This window comes from Phalacrocorax carbo, chromosome 2 (genome assembly GCF_963921805.1).
Source record: "Phalacrocorax carbo chromosome 2, bPhaCar2.1, whole genome shotgun sequence".
Classification (NCBI taxonomy): Eukaryota; Metazoa; Chordata; class Aves; order Suliformes; family Phalacrocoracidae; genus Phalacrocorax; species Phalacrocorax carbo.
In genome coordinates, this window is record NC_087514.1 from 46,934,855 (window position 1) to 46,952,564 (window position 17,710).

The window sequence follows — 17,710 nt, forward strand, 5'->3', positions numbered from 1 at the left end:
GAAAATTCTAAAGAAGCTAAAGATATTTAGAAATTGTGAAATAGAGCTATTCTGATTTGCAATTGCTACTACTTCATCCAAACTTTAATTGTCCTCTTGAGGCCAGGCAGAACTCAGAACAACCATCAGCTACCAGCAGTGAAAGCAGCAAGGCTACTCTGTCAAAAAGGTCAAGAAAATCCATATGCAGGAAGGAAACAGAAATTCCCTCATCATCCTCATCCAAAAGCAACTGCAAAGACAAATACCTATCCCTGCTCTCCTGTTGCTTGCAGAAAACAACCTCCTTTGCTGCAGTGCATGGGATGGAGAACTCTACTTCAGGAAACAGTGAGTAAATGAATAACCTTGAGTTTTACAATGATACTCTGAAGGATATCTGTAATATAACTTACGCTGTGTCTACAAATGAGTTATGGTCTGTGGGTCAAATGAAAGTTCAGGCTATTTGTTAGAGACAATAGCTTCACAATCATACACACAGATAAGTACGAGGGTGTGTCAATACAATTTTAAACAAATGTATGCAAAATGAATCAGAATTTGTTTAAAAAAATCAACATGCCATTGCCATTTATTCTCAGTGACTTGTTAACATATGCCTGAATCTTCCACAGCCTCTTCCCTCCAAAGAGCTCACCACGTCTTTGCAACTCTTGAAAGAATTCACCATGTCTTTGCTTCTTGTGTCCCCCACCCTCCTAATGGTTACGTTTTAAATAAACTCAGCTGGGAAAGGTTTCCTTTACAGTAAGCATGTTCTAATGTGGTGCTTAGATATTGCTTAGATATACACATATCCTGTTTGCCACACAGACAGATCTTGAAAAAAAAAAAACAACCCACAAACCCAAAACCAAACCCCCACCACCACCACCACCCCCACCCCCACCCCCCCACCCAAAAAAAAAAGACCAGCCAGGCATAGGTAGTGGAGCCACCATGCTTGGTGACCAACAGAAACCCTGTGCTTGACATCCTCAGCTGGGCCCAGGTTTTCTCCAGGACTTCGTTTCCCATGTGCTGAATTACTTTGAAAAATGTGATTCAGATTCAAAACACATATTAATAAACATCTGTAAGGTGATGCCAGAGAACAGCTGGGCAGGTGGAGACTCACAGACTATACTCTGTGAACGGCCAAGTAGCTAACAACTTATTTGGATGTCCTAATACACTACTACTTCCCAATAACGTTATTTACATTTTCGACTTGTTAGGCTTTCCCTTGTTTAGGCTGAAGACTCTCAAGCATAAGGCTGCGATGAGGCTGATGCAAGCCTAAAAATCAGCATCTACCTCGGTGAGATCTTTAAGCTTCCACCTTCCATAGAGATGCCTGGTGATTCTACAGCAATAAAAAGCAGACTGAAGATAGCACATCATATGCCTCACTTCAGGGCGTGCAGGTGGAGATTAAAAGCCTCTGGCTGTCACAGTACTGCCTAACCAAAGGCCTCTGCTTTGTTTTACTTATAAGAAACTGAAATTCAAATCTCCAATAAATACAAACAAGCCATAAGAGAGTCTTCACATATTAGTCCAGACCATTTCAGAAAAAACACTTCACACGCGCATGGCTAAGCACCACAGACCTGAAGTTCAGAGGATAAGGTAGGTGCTGAAAATCATATATGTGCTTAAGCAGTTTCCTCAGTCAGAAATATACTGTCTCAGCATGCCCAATAGTAAACATTACACCCAAAGGAGTATTAATTTTTAAGGCATTACATGCAGCACTGAACATTCAGCATTAGGCATTTTCCACTGCTCTTGCTGCAGAAAACTGCAGCTGTTACAAGGTGTTATCCAGCTGTGTTTAAGGACAGTTTTGCAATAGACATTTATTTTTCTGGGGAGAAACTAACAGTTGTTGACAGCAGAAGCTGTATTATGCCAAACCAGTAATAACGGCAAGACTGGAAAGATTACAGCAATGGATCTATCTGCAGTGTAAAAAGCCATCACACATGCCATCACCTCTGAACCTGCAAGGCCTTCCTGTTTTGCACAATTAGACACAGTATGATGTTAAGTTTTTAAATGCAGTAGAAAGCCTGTGCAACAATACAAAGAGGAGCCTTCTGGAAGCTGGCACCTGATAGCATCAGGATAGATACTGCCAGTAAAACAAAAGATCTCACACCAAAAATCACTGAAGCAGAAGATACAGCAGAAAGGCTAAGATGTAGCTGAGACTGCTGTAGCTCCTGTAAGGCTCTAGATGAAAGCTACTGCAAAACAAAAATCCTCAAAGGAAGAAATCTGCCAGCCTCAGCGGCTGCATCCCTGTAAAATAAAAAGTCATCCTTTCATATCATCCTGAAACGGCAGCTGATTTGAGGCTGGACCTTGCCTGCTTCTTTAACACTCACTGCATACAGCCTTAGCCATAGCCATTAGAGGCCAGTTATGCTCGAGGCCATCTTTACCAGAAGGAGTCCTGAGGACAGAAAAAAACACAAAAAGCTCCAGCACGGTTCTGACAACACTACTCTTACTCTCCCTTTTAACTTATGCTGTACTCCTGCAGCAAATTCAATGGCCATGGCCAGTGCCCTCACATCAGAACACTGCCACTGAAGAGATATTTGCAGCAAGTGATATAAAGGCTCTATCTAGTCAAACTCAAACAGATCAGTATTAATCACAATGAGGGACTGCCAGGGAAAAAAGGAGGAAAGGAGAAAAGAATCCTCTGATTGTAATGTTGGGAGACATTTACACCTTTTAAAATGCTGAATGTCTAATCTCTTGTGTGGTGTTCTCATGTTACTAAATGGGCCCAAAATGCTAAAAATCTTTTATTATCCATTTATGCCATTCACTTCTGAACACCATTTTTAGCTTCACAACATGGATCTGACTTGATGACCTAAAATGATTTATGAAGCATGCTACAGAGTCTAGACAATCCATGTACAGTTTGATTGCTTGAGTGTTGCGGGATTACCATTTAACACAGCAAACAGCGTATTTTCTATTGTTCTCATTGCAGATCCCTGTTTAAATGCAAGCGAGGTTAGAGTACTAGAGATTTACTTTGATTGAATTAGGGCATGTTTTAAGTTTTGTTCTTTTAAATTAGAGGCTGCCTGCCAAAGCTGGGACATTCTGACCTACGTAAATGTTTATGATGGGTCCCAAGAACTGGTTTAGACCCAAACCCGAGTGGGTCTTCTAAAGACTGGTGGTAATTCTGTTTTGTGGTACATACAGCTTTAGAAAAATTTTTAAAAACCCCAAAAATGTATTATCTGTGAAGCAGAAAAATACTGGTTCTTTTCCAGACATTCAGTTCCCCCAAATCTGAAAAACACAATCAAAAGTATTCAAACAATATACATATTCTGAGCCAAAACCTCTGAGATGGCCCAGTAACTAGCAATGCATTACACTGTCTACTGCACACTTTTTAGAAAATAGTTTCAAGTTTATTCACTAACCAGTTACGAAATTAGGATAGCTCACCAAAATCAGAAGAACAGTTACAAATTCCGAGAAAATGATTTAGCACTTGGAATATTTTTGGGCACCTGAGGACGACAAGCCACATTCACTGACTTGCTTGATTTTTTTTGAAATGCCAGTCATACATGCATAGCACAAGTAAGATTTTTTTTATATTTCTCCAACTACCTTCTCTTTCCTTCATTCCTCCTACTGCCACTGAAACTGTATGGCAATGTAATACATGACGTCGTATTGCTGTGGAAACATTAGCACTTTTCTTTTTCTTCAGGGTTCGCCTTTGCCTCCAAAAGTACAACGAGATATTAACACTTAACTACATGATATCTTAAAATGCGGCTGAAAGTATTTGCATATCCTGAAAGGATCCTTATCGATTTCTATAAGTAAATGAACCTCAACTGAAAAATACACTCCTGACAAAGGACGGAGGTTCAAGAAAGGCAGACATCCATAGCTTACACAAAAGAGAAGCAATTCAGACTCTGGCTGCCACCATTTCCACAAAGGTATACTCACTCTGACTGGCTAGGAGTGAACCACAGCAGTGCACGGCACCTTCAAACTGCACCTTAGTCAAGCAAAGCAATAGCAGTGCTTGATGCTGAACAGGCACTCATTAACGTGGGGAAAGGATGTGCAAATTTCAGTATGAAATGAATGTTACTACAAATTAAGAAGGCGTTTTATTAATGGAGAACCACAAAAACCTTTGAAGTGGGCTGAACAAGAGGAACGTAAGTGTGGCAAGCCTGCAATGTTAAAATAAACTGCTTTTAGTTACAGTTATTACCCTCCCCCCCACGGCTTTCAACTCCAAGATCTTAAGCTTGAATTGCTGCTCTGATGCCCTGAAGGAAACCATTCAACCTGTAAAATTTTCACTAGCACTGGCAACTAGTCTACCTTTCACAACAGACGGATGCGGGGTGGGGGGGAACTGATTCAGAGAAAAATAATTCTCAGACTTGTGTTATATAGTAATACCAAGTCAATTAGAAACACCTACATTTTGGAAAACAGAAGAGGATCTATGACCATTTTGTAGCTAGAAAACCTTGAAAAAGCTGACCAATAAACCAACATCTAAGCTTCTGTGAAACAAAGTCTCAATTCACCAAGACAAACATGAGAGCTTTAATTCTCCTTTTATTTTTTCTTCCTCTTATGCAAAATAACAGACTACTAAGCATACATGCAGACATCGCTATAGGATTTATAAGGTTAAAAACGTGCTGTAAGGCAAGGTAATAGCAGTGCTGAGTACGCTTATCACGGTGGAGATAGGATGCCTTGAGAGGCAGCAGGTTTTAGCAAGCCTCAGCTCCTGGCCTGTGTTCTGTAAGTAACAGGGGAACCTCCTAGCTTTTCGCTCCCACTAGATGATGGATGAGCAGTCATATTTTCAGACGGTAGATTCCCAAGTGCTTTAGCAAATGCAGATTTACTAGAAAGTGAAGACAGCAGCTGCAGATAGCTTGTGTCCAAAGCTACTGCCCCATTGAGTGCAGCCACACACCTGAGCTATCACCTGCATCTATACGAGGGAAACATCTGCCCCCAGTTAGGAAGGGATAAAAATAATCAGAAACCCTTATTAAGAAAAAACAATGCTGCAGGCACCCGAGGCACTATGTCAGAGGCATAAGCCACCGGTGCAGCAGCCGCACTGCAGCCCGGCAGCAGCTCTGGCAGGGCAGAGAGCCCGCTGCTCCTGACTCCTGCCATTTCCGCCTTTTAAGTCCAGCAAATGCTGTGGGCAGGCTTGGAGTTTCAGCAGGGACGAGATCCAGCTAGCTAGAGTCAGATGAAGTCACCAAATGAATTTAGTTTTGACCTATCCGGGGTTTTGCCGCCCCCCCCCCCTTCCTCCCCGACATGTATACATTCAGAGGTGAAAGGCTAAAGTAACATGCCGATTTACTCCAAGCATAACGTAATGGCAAATGAGATTTTGTAATGCTATACAGCCCTCCTGACAGGGGGCCTGAGCAGCCTCTGAGCGCCTCACACCCCCGCCCAGTGCCGGGCGAGCGATGCAGTGACTCAGCAGGAGACAGGCACTGAGCATCCACGGGTTTCAGAGGAGTATTGCCTGGGAAAAAGGGAAAACAGGAGGATTAAACAAGGGGAAATGCAATGCCTTTCTCCTAATGCATAGCTGCTGTTTCCTAACAGGAGTTACTTGCAGCACGCTTAATACAGCCTGGTTGTCCAAGGCATGCAAAGTTAGCCCAGGAAGCATTCTCATGGGGAAGGTGTTACGCTAGCTAAAGAGGGACCGCAACACACCTTTTCTACTCGCAAATGATGTAACACGATCCAGAGAACAAGGACTTCAATTTGCATCAACTTCTCTCTTTACATTAAAAAGAAATGTAGATATGCACTGATTTATACATTGCAATACTTATTCTAAAACATTAATATACGTTAGAACCGCAGAATGGCCTGAGTTTGAAGGGACCCACAAAGACCATCAAGTCTAACACCTTGTTACCACAGAGAGTAAAGACCTTTGAAAGTGGCCTTCTAAGAAGGCACTCTGAAGCTGAATGGTGTGACACCTGGGAAAGGACAAGAAACAGCACAGCGGCTGCCCATGCAACCAGGGCAACCATCCCAGGACCCGTGGGCAAAGGTGCCATAGCACAGCTTGCACGACAGAGCTGCTGAGGTGCCAGGCAGGCAGGCAGCCTTGCTCCTGAGCCATCCTGGCAGGAAGGTGACAACACTGAGCAGGGGTATAAGACGATATTTATTTTAAGCCACCTTTACCCTGCAATTATAAACAAGCATGTGACAGCAGATGAAGCAACAGGCAACCACGCTAGCTGCTTTCACTGGTGCATCACTCTCTAAAACACGGCTGTGTATTTTTGTAACGCAGAATATTAAACTCTAGTGTGGTTGTCCAGGGTTCCCACCGCTACAACAGCTCTGCTGCCATTTGGGGTTCGAAGGACAGGTGTCAGGTTTTCTGCTGGGTATGCAGGGTGCTTGGAGGGCACGTTTCTAGGACCAAGCTCTCTTGCAGATGGCTGCAATCTGAACCACGTGTCAATCCCCTGCCAGCACTGCCTCTGCAGGCCACTGGCCCAACACACTACAAAGCCTTCTACTAGGCTCTGCATTCAACCTCTCTTCCACGTCTCCCTCCACTGCTGGTGAAAGCTAGACCAAAAATAGTAATACAAAATCTCAGAGTTTTGACATTGCTGAGTTTGTTGAAATAGGACCAAATAAATACCCCTGTCTTCAGCTTGTACAAACTCCCTACAGATCATTATTAATATTATAATGATTTCAAGTGTTAACACTACCAGCCACAACATTTAATTTTGGGTTTGGATACCAAAGTAACTTGACCTCTGCCCTCATTCTCATGAGTTAGTACTATAACAGACAAGGAGGCACTGAAATTTTTCTGGTGCTCAAGATATTACCAGTAAATAACTTGTACTTAAGAACTAATCCTACCAAGGACTATCTAGAATAGGGCTGAACTTCTAAGTGCAATTGCTTAACTGCTAAATTAATTTTGGAGCAACTAAAACTAGAATTCACTAATCTTTCATGGAGTAAATTGCCCTTTATGAACATGCTAGCTCAACCATCTGTGATTTATGTAATGTATTATTCTTGCTGTATGCCAGTAACCACAAACTTATTTTACCATTGTTATACTGCTAACACAATTGTTGAGACTACCAGCATAAGTAAAGCTTCCCCAAAACTGACTTTTCCAACCACGTTGATCTTTGAAGGTCTGTGAAGTCGGTGTTTGCTTTTAGATTTTAGCTTTTAAAATCTCCAGCCTATCTAAAGAGGGAAATCCCCAAAGCTTTGTTTTCCCAAATAATGTTCTTTAGATAGTGCTTACTCCTTTGATGTAAGTGTGACTGTAAGAACACAATTAATGGCAGTTACAACAGTGTTTATCTACAAGCCCCAGTAAAACCCTGTACCTTAAGCTAAGAGAAGCATAGGTGCCCTGTTTAATAGGATTTGGCCTCCTTTCATGGAATACCTTGAGGTCAGTTCCTGAAGTGTATTGCTTCCAGCTGGCAAATGGTGACATTACCATGTCCAACTCCCACAATAAACAAGGCAAAAAAAAAAGTTGAACATGTGAATTACCTTCGACTACATATAAGTGCAGTTTAGAAGGTAGTAATCTGTACTGCAATGTGAATATTCAGTTTCTTCAACCCTCTCAATGTTGCTGTAGGTCATGCAACAAGACAATTCTGCACCACTCCCTACAAAAGCATGTCAAACGAAGCACACATCTGGTAGCTTAAGAGCTGTGCTTATAGTTAAACATTTTCTGCAGATTAAATTTGTCAATAACATTAATATTTTCTGCATGAAAAATACACAATTCATTAAAAGTAGAGGGAGAAATTTATCAGCTTTCAACTTCAAGACATAATCTTTAATTGCAATGTACATAATTTTATGACATAGCAGAACTATCCCTTTGCTCTGCTGTGTGCCTACAACCTTTCGGTCATCCTTAGGTACTAAACTGCGGAAGTTGCTCCCAGTGATTTAGAGAATGCGATATGAAGTAATCACTACACGGTGGCAGCAGCAGCAGCATGCAGTCGAACTGAGACTGCATACACACATTTTTCTTCTCCATTTGAAACCTTTATGATGGGGTGAGTTCACCGTGGTGGCAGTACTAAATTTGTTGCCATATCATGCTCCTTTCACTTTTGAAGTGCCTGATTTTATGAATTTGTGTGTTGCGTTTTGAACTCAATAGCTGTTTATGCCTATTAGAGTTACAGAACAGGATCATAAAGTGCCTCAGGTAGGCAAGGAACTCCAGAGATATCTGCTCCAACCTCACATTCACAGCAAAGCCAGCAAGAGAAGGCTGCTGATGGTCCCATCTATCTAAGTCTCGAGTCTCTCCAAGGACAGATATTCCACAGCTGCTCTGGGTAACCTCTTCCAGTGTTTGACTGTCCCCACTGTGAAAACTTTTCTCCCAATATCTAAAGCCATTTCTACTGTCGCAGCTGCTGCTTCCATCACCTCTCATCGTCGCGCTGTGCACCTCAGAAGAACCTGGCCCTGTCTTCTCTAACCCCACCCCCCCATTAGACAGCTAAAGACTGCAGTAAGATCTTCTCCTCTCCTGAGCTGGCTCTCATCCAGGCTGACCAAACTCAACTCACATGTTCCAGCCCCCTGCCTATTCTGGTGGCCATCTGCCCCACTCACTTCTGTATGACATGGTCTTTCTCAAATTGGAGAGGCCAAATTCGGACACAGTATGTGAGATGTGGTCTCAGAAGCACCAGAGGCAAATAATCACTTCCCCAGAGCTGCTGGCTACATGCCTGCTAATGCAGCCCAGCGTGGACTTGGCCTTCTTCCGTACAAGAGTGCACTGCTGACTCATGTTCATCATGTTCACCAGCACCACCAGGTCCGTAATTCTATAGCACTTCAGGAACAATTAGAGAGGGGGTGCCTAAGGTGGTAGTGGAAAAAACCACCTCACCATATTAAAAATAGAGCTGCTCAAGAGACGAGGCAGTTCTACAGCATCCCCGTTGCTGTGAAACTCATTTTACACTTGGGGGCCGCAGATTGAAAACATACATTGGAGAGCCAAACTTCTGCAGGCAGAAATATATATTAATGGAGAAAAGAAAAAGAAAATACTCCTTATGCCTCCTTGAGTATGACAACTGGCACAACACAAGAGTGTTGACTGAAAACAGTGTTTTCAGATCCTGATTCAGAATCTACATCTTGCATAACTTTGAAACATTAATATGGGCAAAGAGTGATATGGACTCCAAATAATAATTCCATAAAATATAATTAATGCCACTCTGCATAACAAGATTTCCAGCAGAACAGCTATTTACATGTGAATGCTGTCCTTTCAGGAAAATGTACCTCTTTTATTCAACCAATTATTATTTCACTGCCTCCATGTTCCAGCACTCCCACACACTATAGTCTTTCTGTATACGAAAGCTCCCGCGGGACTTTCGTATCACTGGGTTACGTACTCCACTTCCATACAAACAATTACTCACAGATTCTATAGTTATACAAATCATAGCTTATTAAAATAACACCGAATCCATAAGAAATGCATATTCTACTTCAAATATTTCAGTGCTTCCTATTCATTATATTACTGGACTAGCTCCACAGAGATTAACCTTAAGAAGCGAAGCATAACCACCATGTAAAATTTGCCTAAAATGAATTTTCATTCCTCCAAAATTGTTTAATACAAATTGCCAGCAAGCCCTTCCGAGCATCAACACCGCATTCCACAGTGACAGGCAAGAATTTGCATTCATATGCATCTCTGAATAATTACAGCTGCTTGGGTAGGAAATCTGTACAGTGCTAAGGAACCCTGCTGTAGGAGGGATGTTCACTTGAGTTACTCCTAAAAGATAAAACTGAAGTCCACAGATCTTGCTAACTAGCTCCCGGGGTTCCCAATTGCCAGGAAACATAATATGGAAAATTAAGCCTCTGAAACAATACACACAACCATATGGAAAAACTGGACATATAGCATTGCTTTACACTATACCATTAGAGCAAAATAAGGTATTCCTTTATGCTGTCAACTGCCACACTGGAGAAGACAGGCCCATTTTACACAGAAGAAATCCCAAACTCCAAACCGAGAATTTTTCAGTTTGCATAGCTTGTTTAAATATTGTTCCAGACCGCTTCTGTTTAAATTCACATGAGCTCACACCAGTGTTTCTGTCCTTGCCCCTCCAGTCATGCAGGACCGAGATTCACAGGCTCCATCTTCAACCACCTCACCCATATTTCAGACCCTTTCCCTCCCCCACTCAACACGAGGAAGTAACACGAGGCGGCCGCACATCAGACCAGAAGATCAAGACCACGACCTGCATGGCATATTCCTCTCCAGGCAGAATGATTTGGCACAGTTGTTGGATTTCCTACGGAAGCTACATCTTTAAGTCTCAACTCACTGATGAATGTTTACATTTCCTGTTTGGATAGCATAGCAAAAAAACCAGATTAGACACAAAAGCACCCTTCACTAACCATAGGGCTCTATGGGAAACAAGAAGTCATTTCAGAGCGGTTGAGCTGAGCCATTTAATGGGTGTGCTTTCAGGATACAGAGCCCTTCTCTATCAAGTATTTAATAATTTAGTACACCACCAGAAACTTCTGTCAAAATATCACAATCAAGGTTTTAATTTTGAATTAAATATGCGATAGCATGAAGACAACAGAGTTGTGTTAGAAATTTTTAAAAAGCCACTGCTTTTAAAACCCCAACAGTTAAATGCATGTTCAATGAACTTTCATGGCTGATATTCCCCTTCCCCTCCCACCTAATTATAATGAAACAATATGAAGAAGATGCTTTATCGGTGAGTCAGGCAGCAGAGATCTGAGCAAGATCCAAACAGCTACGCAGTGCTCAGCTAACACCATCCACAGAAAAACACGGATGTTTTCCATTTACGTTCCCTAGGCACCGATACTGGAAGCGAGCGATCAGTGCCGCTAGCTGGAGGCCAGGATTCAGGGAGCGAGGAGGACGCAAGTATCCGGACGCCGTCCCGGGGCAGCACGAGTCTTGCTGCTGCCGCCACCACGCTTACGCCGCGCTACAGCCTTCGTGCCATCCCGCTCAGTGGTTTGCGTGATTGAGAACAGATGTGGTGAGACCACTCGTTTTCAATTATCAAACAAAGGCTGAAAGTTGCATCTCCAAAACGAAAAGCTGGCACACAATTTATCTTCTTCCTTACCCAGCCTTTGCTATAATTAGCTTTGGGCATGAAGAAGGAGAAAAGACTGTCAAGTTAGACTAGCCTCCCCCCACAAGCCCCAAAGCCAAAACCTCTGAAGATATTTTTAAGAAGTCACTCATTCAAATGCCAAGGCTGGAAGTGTAAACCTACTACACTTATTTTTTCGTACTGCGTCCTAAAACAAGTTTTATATGTTAAAAGGTTAGACCAGGTATGTCACCTGGGAGAACATTCCTGTGGCACAGCCTGCCTGTCATGAGGTAGGGGCATCTCCCCAAGACCATTTGTGCAGCAAAGGAAAAACTCAAAGAAGTTGCTTCGATTAGGCTGTCTTGGTGCACAGCCCCACCTCCAAATCATCCTTCTCTCACAAGACAGCATATTTTTCAGTGCCTGTTTTCCAGGGAGGCTAGACTGAAGAAACCAGGCAGCAGCCAAAATGTCTATTTCTATAAGTGGCAGCATCAGGTTCAGTTCTCACATATCCCAAAGTCGCTCATTTTTTTGTTAGTATGCCAGAAACACAGCGCTGTTGCTATGCAGCTCAGCAAGGTAGTTTAAAGAAAACCCACACCATGCAACAAAAACCAGAATGCAGCCTCCCACCTACAGGATGTTTCTGAAACCCACGGAGGCTGGGTGCAAATTAGGTGTCCTCAGACCTTTTTGGAGAGAGCACTTGGGTGCAAGCTGAGGAGACGGTGCTGTCTGAAAGTTACTTTCATTTCCTTACACAAACTGTGTTCTCTGTGGAGTGTTGTTTTATTTCTCTCCCTCCCCCACCTCCATAAAGCTACCTCTCTCTTAGCCCCTGATTTTAACAAATACCCTCAACTCGTAAAACATTGTGAAGATATTTCCTTCAAGGAAGATCTAAAGCCAGGTCAAGAGAGGTAGCCCAATAATACAGGCAGAGTACCTAGGCTTCAAACTACCAACGCGGTATTGAGCAGAGTCATCCTTATAACCCTCCGAGTCATTTACATGCACTCGCATGTGATTCCCAGTTATCTTCAGTTTCACCCTGTACTTTTTGAGGGCTAGACCTGCCCAGCAGAAGATACTCACCAAAAGAGCTCTCCCTAAGCAGAGTACTCCCTAATCAGAAAACAAGATTAAAGAGCAGCAGCAACAGGAAGCCAGCTTTATGAAAGTGAAAGAAGAGAAAATGTAGGGTACCTAAGCTCAACAGGAGCCAAGGAAAGGTGTCTGCATGGTAACTCCAATGCCAGCTAGCAGCTGCTGGCTCTAAGTCATCAGGATGGTCTTCTCTTGGATAGCTAGCAACTGTCTTGTTGCAATCCAGAGGCTTGACAGACAAGGGGGTTATCACAAATGCCACTTTTCAAAAGCTCAACCCAAATTTGTGGGGTGTGATTCATGTGGGTTTTTGTTTTGTTTTGTTTTTTAAACAAATATTTATTATTGCCTTTCTCTTGCTTCCTGTGAAATCTAGGGCAAAATTCTCATAATCTGCAATAGGAGCAGTTAGGCCAAGAGCAACTGCCTCTGGAAATAATGTTTCAATTACTAATATATTTAGTAGCATTTCCTTTGACTATCATTTACAAAGGATGAAGCCAGTCGTGCCCATCTGTATTATGAAGACAACTCCCTGCTTTTACTCTAACTTCTTCCCGGTTCTCAGCAAGAAAAGTTTGGGCCTTAATCTATTAATTTGAACAACACAAATGATCTTTTTTACTTCAGTGGAATTACCTGTTCACCGTATTCAATGGAACTTAATTTTAGAGCAAGAAACACCTTCTGCCGGAGTAAGGTGAAGCACCAAGTCTCCCTTTGTACCCTGAGTAAAGCTGCACACGTGTGGAAGGCACAGAATTGCCACAGACAGTGGCAGGGACGGGTCCTGCAGAGGGAAGGACGCTCCCTGCTGCGCGGGGCCAGCCTGTGTCCGGCAATTCATCGGGAGCTGGGAAGGCAAACACCAAAACAGATTTTGCCGTAACGTAAATCTTGACTTTCAGCGTGGAAGTTATCAGCTCCCACTGCAGTAAACTAAGACGGCCAGATGCGCTCTGTAACACTCCACAGTTTATTTCAGCGGTGGGTGAGGAAATCACCACATCCGTCCAGCTTTCATTATTATGCAATGCACTGTTGTACAGTGGCAACTTAATGATTTCTAAAAGGAAGGTAACACTTAGGAAAACCAAATATTTAAAACAGATACCATTAGAAAGGTACATACTCATAGATAGGAAAGGTTTTTTTCTGTTTTAGTTTTAGTTTAGCGTTTTAAAGAAAAATAATCAGGAAATTAGCTCCCTCCCCCTGCTTCATTAAATTTCTGGGTATAAAACTAAATACAGCCAGTATACAAAGGACCAGAAAACAGTTTTTTAGCAGCACATAGGTAAACCAGAAGTTAGGCGTGGTATCCTGCAAAGGAGGGTGCAACAGTTTGTCCCTTTTAGACTGGAGTGGTTTTGGCAAAGTATGCCATTCAAACCTGGAAATATCCAAACTCTTTGTACAGCTAGCTTTTAAAAACATGATGAGCTGATCAACCACACAAGATGCCTAAATTTTGGCAAAAAAGGCACTGCAGACATGCCCTGCTTAAAACAATTCTCCACACAGCAGTTGATTCGGTTTCTCATAAAATTTTTTCAGGCATTTTTGAACATACAAGTAAAACTATAATTAAATGTAACGCCATTCTCAGAAACAAGCCCAAATCTATTTTGGGCCAACAAAACACCTCGGTTCCAACAAAATTTTAAAGTCAGCCTCCTGATCTGGAGCACCTGAAACAGCATTTCCCCAGAGAAAAATAAATTGATTACAGTTATTTACTCTGAAAGGTAACATCTCCCTGTGACTACATTTTATCTCAAAGTGCCTGGTTTCCATTTACCAGCTAAACGAGGCTGGATGAGAAACTTAACACCTCAGGCCTGTATGTTCCAGCCTGCAAAATATAACACGTCCTTTGGAAGACTTGGGAAAACTATTTGTGGCTTTGCATACAGAGCACATGGTTGGGACTCATGTGGTATAGGTTCAATTCCCTGCTGCATCCACAGCTTGGTGGATAACTCAGGGCAACCCCTTTCACAGCAGTTTCCTAGGTTGCAAAATGGTGTAAACGTCACCTCTTTTTAAATCTGCTTTGGGAAGTGGATATCAAGTCTTTGGTAGGAGCTGGTATTTGAAACAATAAAGCCTTTTGGTTTTTTTGTTAGGTCTGAAAACATCTCAATGAGAACATCTGAACTGGTAAACACAAATTCATTCTGATCAACAAACACTAATTTTTATGAAACACAGTATGTTAAGAGTAAAAATGAGGAAACATTTCTGATATTACAGGAGAGCGAAGTGAAAGGCAAATACTGAACCCTTGATACATATGGTAGGCGCAGTTTTACTTAAGAGCAACGCTGCAGCATGCAGAAGTGTATTGCGAGCAAAGCAGTACTTCTAGATCCGTACAACTGCTGATCTGATGTCATGCTTCGGGCTGTGCTTAATGACATATTTATTCCATATTTCTAGATGCAGATGGAACAAACCAGCCCGACAATCAGAGGCATAGCAACTTGATGTGTCATATGGTGAAGTTGTACAGGCTGCTGAATAAGCCTGCTTCAAAGTCAGCATGGCACCAACAGTCCGGGGTGGCAGCAGGCATATTACTGATGGTACTGACCTGTTGCATTTAGTGATCCCCTGCTTCAACTCAAACTCAGCAAGGACCAAACTAGCCTAGCTATTAAATATTTGTATGGAAGTTAAAAGCACATTACATTCCAGTATCAAGGAGAAGTTTCACCAGTTTTCACATTTTCTTTAAGGTTTCTTTCTGTTACGGTTGACATTTACTTCACAAGGTACTTAGAGCTACAGATGAAAACAAATCATTCTCCCCACTGCAAAAAGGGGGAATCAACAGATTTGGGTGCCGTGACTCTGTAGATGGGAGTAGATTTTCACAAGAGAACCTAAATAGGATTCCCCAGTGGAAATTTTTATATGTGCATTAAAGGTCTATTTCTGAAAAAAATTTAATTGGATTGTTTATTTACTGCCCCAAAATAATGTGCAATGTTAGTATTAGTAGTTCTGCATTCCTTTATATTGCTTTAGATACGGATACAAATGGATACAAAGCTCCACAAGACTAAGGATAACTCCTCTGCATGAAAGGCTATTCCGATGCAGAATAACTTCCTACAGTTTCTGGGAAACTGGGCAAGCGATGTAATTATTTCTGTCAACATGTGCTTAACACGGCAGCCTTGCAAAATGTCTTTTCTAGACACTGAATCATGGAATCATGAAGGTTGGAAAAGACCTCTAAGATCATCAAGTCCAACTGCCAACCCAACACCTCTGTGCCTCCTAAACCGTATCCCAAAGTACCACGTCTACATGTTTTTTGAACAAAACCCACATAGTTCAAGGTATGATATTAAGGCAAAAGGACAAGCAAACTAATTTGTTGATGGGCTGCAGAAAACTAGAAACAAACATAGTGCAAAATGATAAAGGAGAACCCCACTCAGCAGAGGTTTTCCAAAGAACTCTTCTGAAGGAAAGCAGTGAGAGAGCAATCAGCAGTATTTATGTCAGAATAACTACAGATGCACGATAATTCATTTCAAATCTATTCTATGCTTCTATTTAGGTACACAACGGAAATCTAGCTTTCCTCTAAAACAGAATCTCATACTGCTCAGCTGAAATTCAGATATAGGAAGTAAGAGCTCCAACCTTTCTGCAAGTAGAAACAGGTCTTTACAAAAGCAATTTTGCTACTCTGTGCTAAGTGTGCGCACAGGGGCTTTGTTACACAAAGTACCAATAGATTCAGAGAGAAGGACAGGCTAAATTTTTGCGGTGTTCAAATGAACCACGCATCTGGATCTCCGATGCTTTTCACGATCCCCTGTCAGTGTGTGATCAACAATGAGATTCACTGTTAAGGTTATTAACGGTCGGCTATGCCAGCAGCAGCTCTCTCATTCCTCAGCAGAAGAAAAAAAATATTGCTATTTTCTTCAAACAAGCCAAGTCACCCACATTTGTTTTCGTCTAATCAAGCATACAACTCGCCACTTTACTCAGATATTTGAAAGCAGCATCATTTCCTGCTGTTTGAAAAATCAGCTTTAAGGGGCGTGTTCTCTGCAGAGGCATTGCTTGCTGTCATCCAGGCAGTATTTAAAATAACTGTATATTAACATAAGGGGAGCTACCGACCGTATTATCGGCCTTCGGGTCGGCAGCAAGGAGCACATAAAACCAGTTGCGTTCCGGGCTGCGCCGCGACCCTTATCAAACAATGCAAACAATTTTAATGAGCTTATCTGCCGGAACATATTGTCAGAGATGTTGATGCAGAAGCGCTGCCAGCAGCGCATGCCAAGCCATTCATCAAAAATACCTACAATTGCGACAAAAGACGACGTGTCCCGTCCCCCCCGCCCAAAAAAAAACAAACCAAAAAAACCGAAAAAAGATAAACACAAGACGGGGGTGGCTCCGATCGCCGCGGCGGGTGGCGGATGGAGCCGCCCCCCACCTAGCACCAGGGTGCTGAGGGGGTGGGTTGTCACCCCCGCCCCCCGACCGGCGGGGGGTGGCTGTCACCCCCGGACCGGTGTGTGTTGGGGAGGGGGGCCCCCGTCCCCCCCCGCAGGGCAGTGCCCGATGCCCGAGTCCCCCGGCCGGGCAGGGGCTGCCCCCGCGCCCCGCCATCCCCGGCCGCCGCCTCCCGCACGGCGCCGCCTCCGAGATCCGCAGCGAGGTGCTGCGGCTCTTCCCAGGGACAGCTGCCTGCGCGGGGCTCGTTCTTTCCTTCCTTTTTTTTTTTCCTTTCTTCCTTTTTTCTTTCTTTTTTTTTTTTTTAATTGTTTTTATTTTATTATTCCTAACCGCCTTTCTTCCGCCCGGCAGCGGCGAGCCCCCGCAGACATCCCGCCTATTCACCAAACGCTTTGCAGCCGGACAATGCCAGCGCCGCCGCACGCCGCAGCCCCGGTCCGTCCGTCTGTCCCCCCGCGGCGGCGGGGGCCCCGCATCCCCTCCCGCCTTATGCAACCGCCCCCCGCGCTGCAGCCCCCCCCGCCCCCGCCCGCCGCCGCCCCGCTAGCCGCCGCAGTACCTGTAGGAGCGCTCCCCCCGCACCGTGTGCTTCCTGAAGGGGATGATGGTGCCGTTATCCTGGATGATGTCGTTATTGTTCTCGCCATTTGGGGAGAGGGCTTGGGTCGGTCCGGGCATTGGCGCTCCCGCGGCCCCGCAGAGCTCCCGCGCTGCTGGTGTGCGGAAGGTGGCGGCAGCCGACTCGCCCCGCCCCGCCCGGCCCCGCCCCGCCCCGCGCGTCAGCCCCGCCGCCGCCCCACGTGACCGCCCCTCGCCATGGCAACCGGGCGACTCCGCTGCGCCCCCGGGAGCGGGCGGGGGGGGGG

General features: G+C 43.8%; 1 protein-coding gene across 3 annotated transcripts in view; it reads right to left on the reverse strand.

Moving 5' to 3' along the window:
* MAPRE2 (microtubule associated protein RP/EB family member 2) overlaps window positions 1-17,710 on the reverse strand; it is a 94,119-nt gene that overhangs the window by 42,347 nt on the left and 34,062 nt on the right. Inside the window, exon 1 of one of the 3 annotated variants that reach the window (XM_064442758.1) lies at window positions 17,404-17,602. The exons of 1 other annotated variant lie outside the window; for it this stretch is intronic. In XM_064442758.1, the coding sequence (XP_064298828.1) occupies window positions 17,404-17,522 (119 nt within the window). In that variant the 5' untranslated portion in view covers window positions 17,523-17,602. Of the gene's footprint in view, window positions 1-17,403; window positions 17,603-17,710 lie in introns of those variants that run through there. One more of the 3 variants, XM_064442759.1, reaches the window with a different exon arrangement.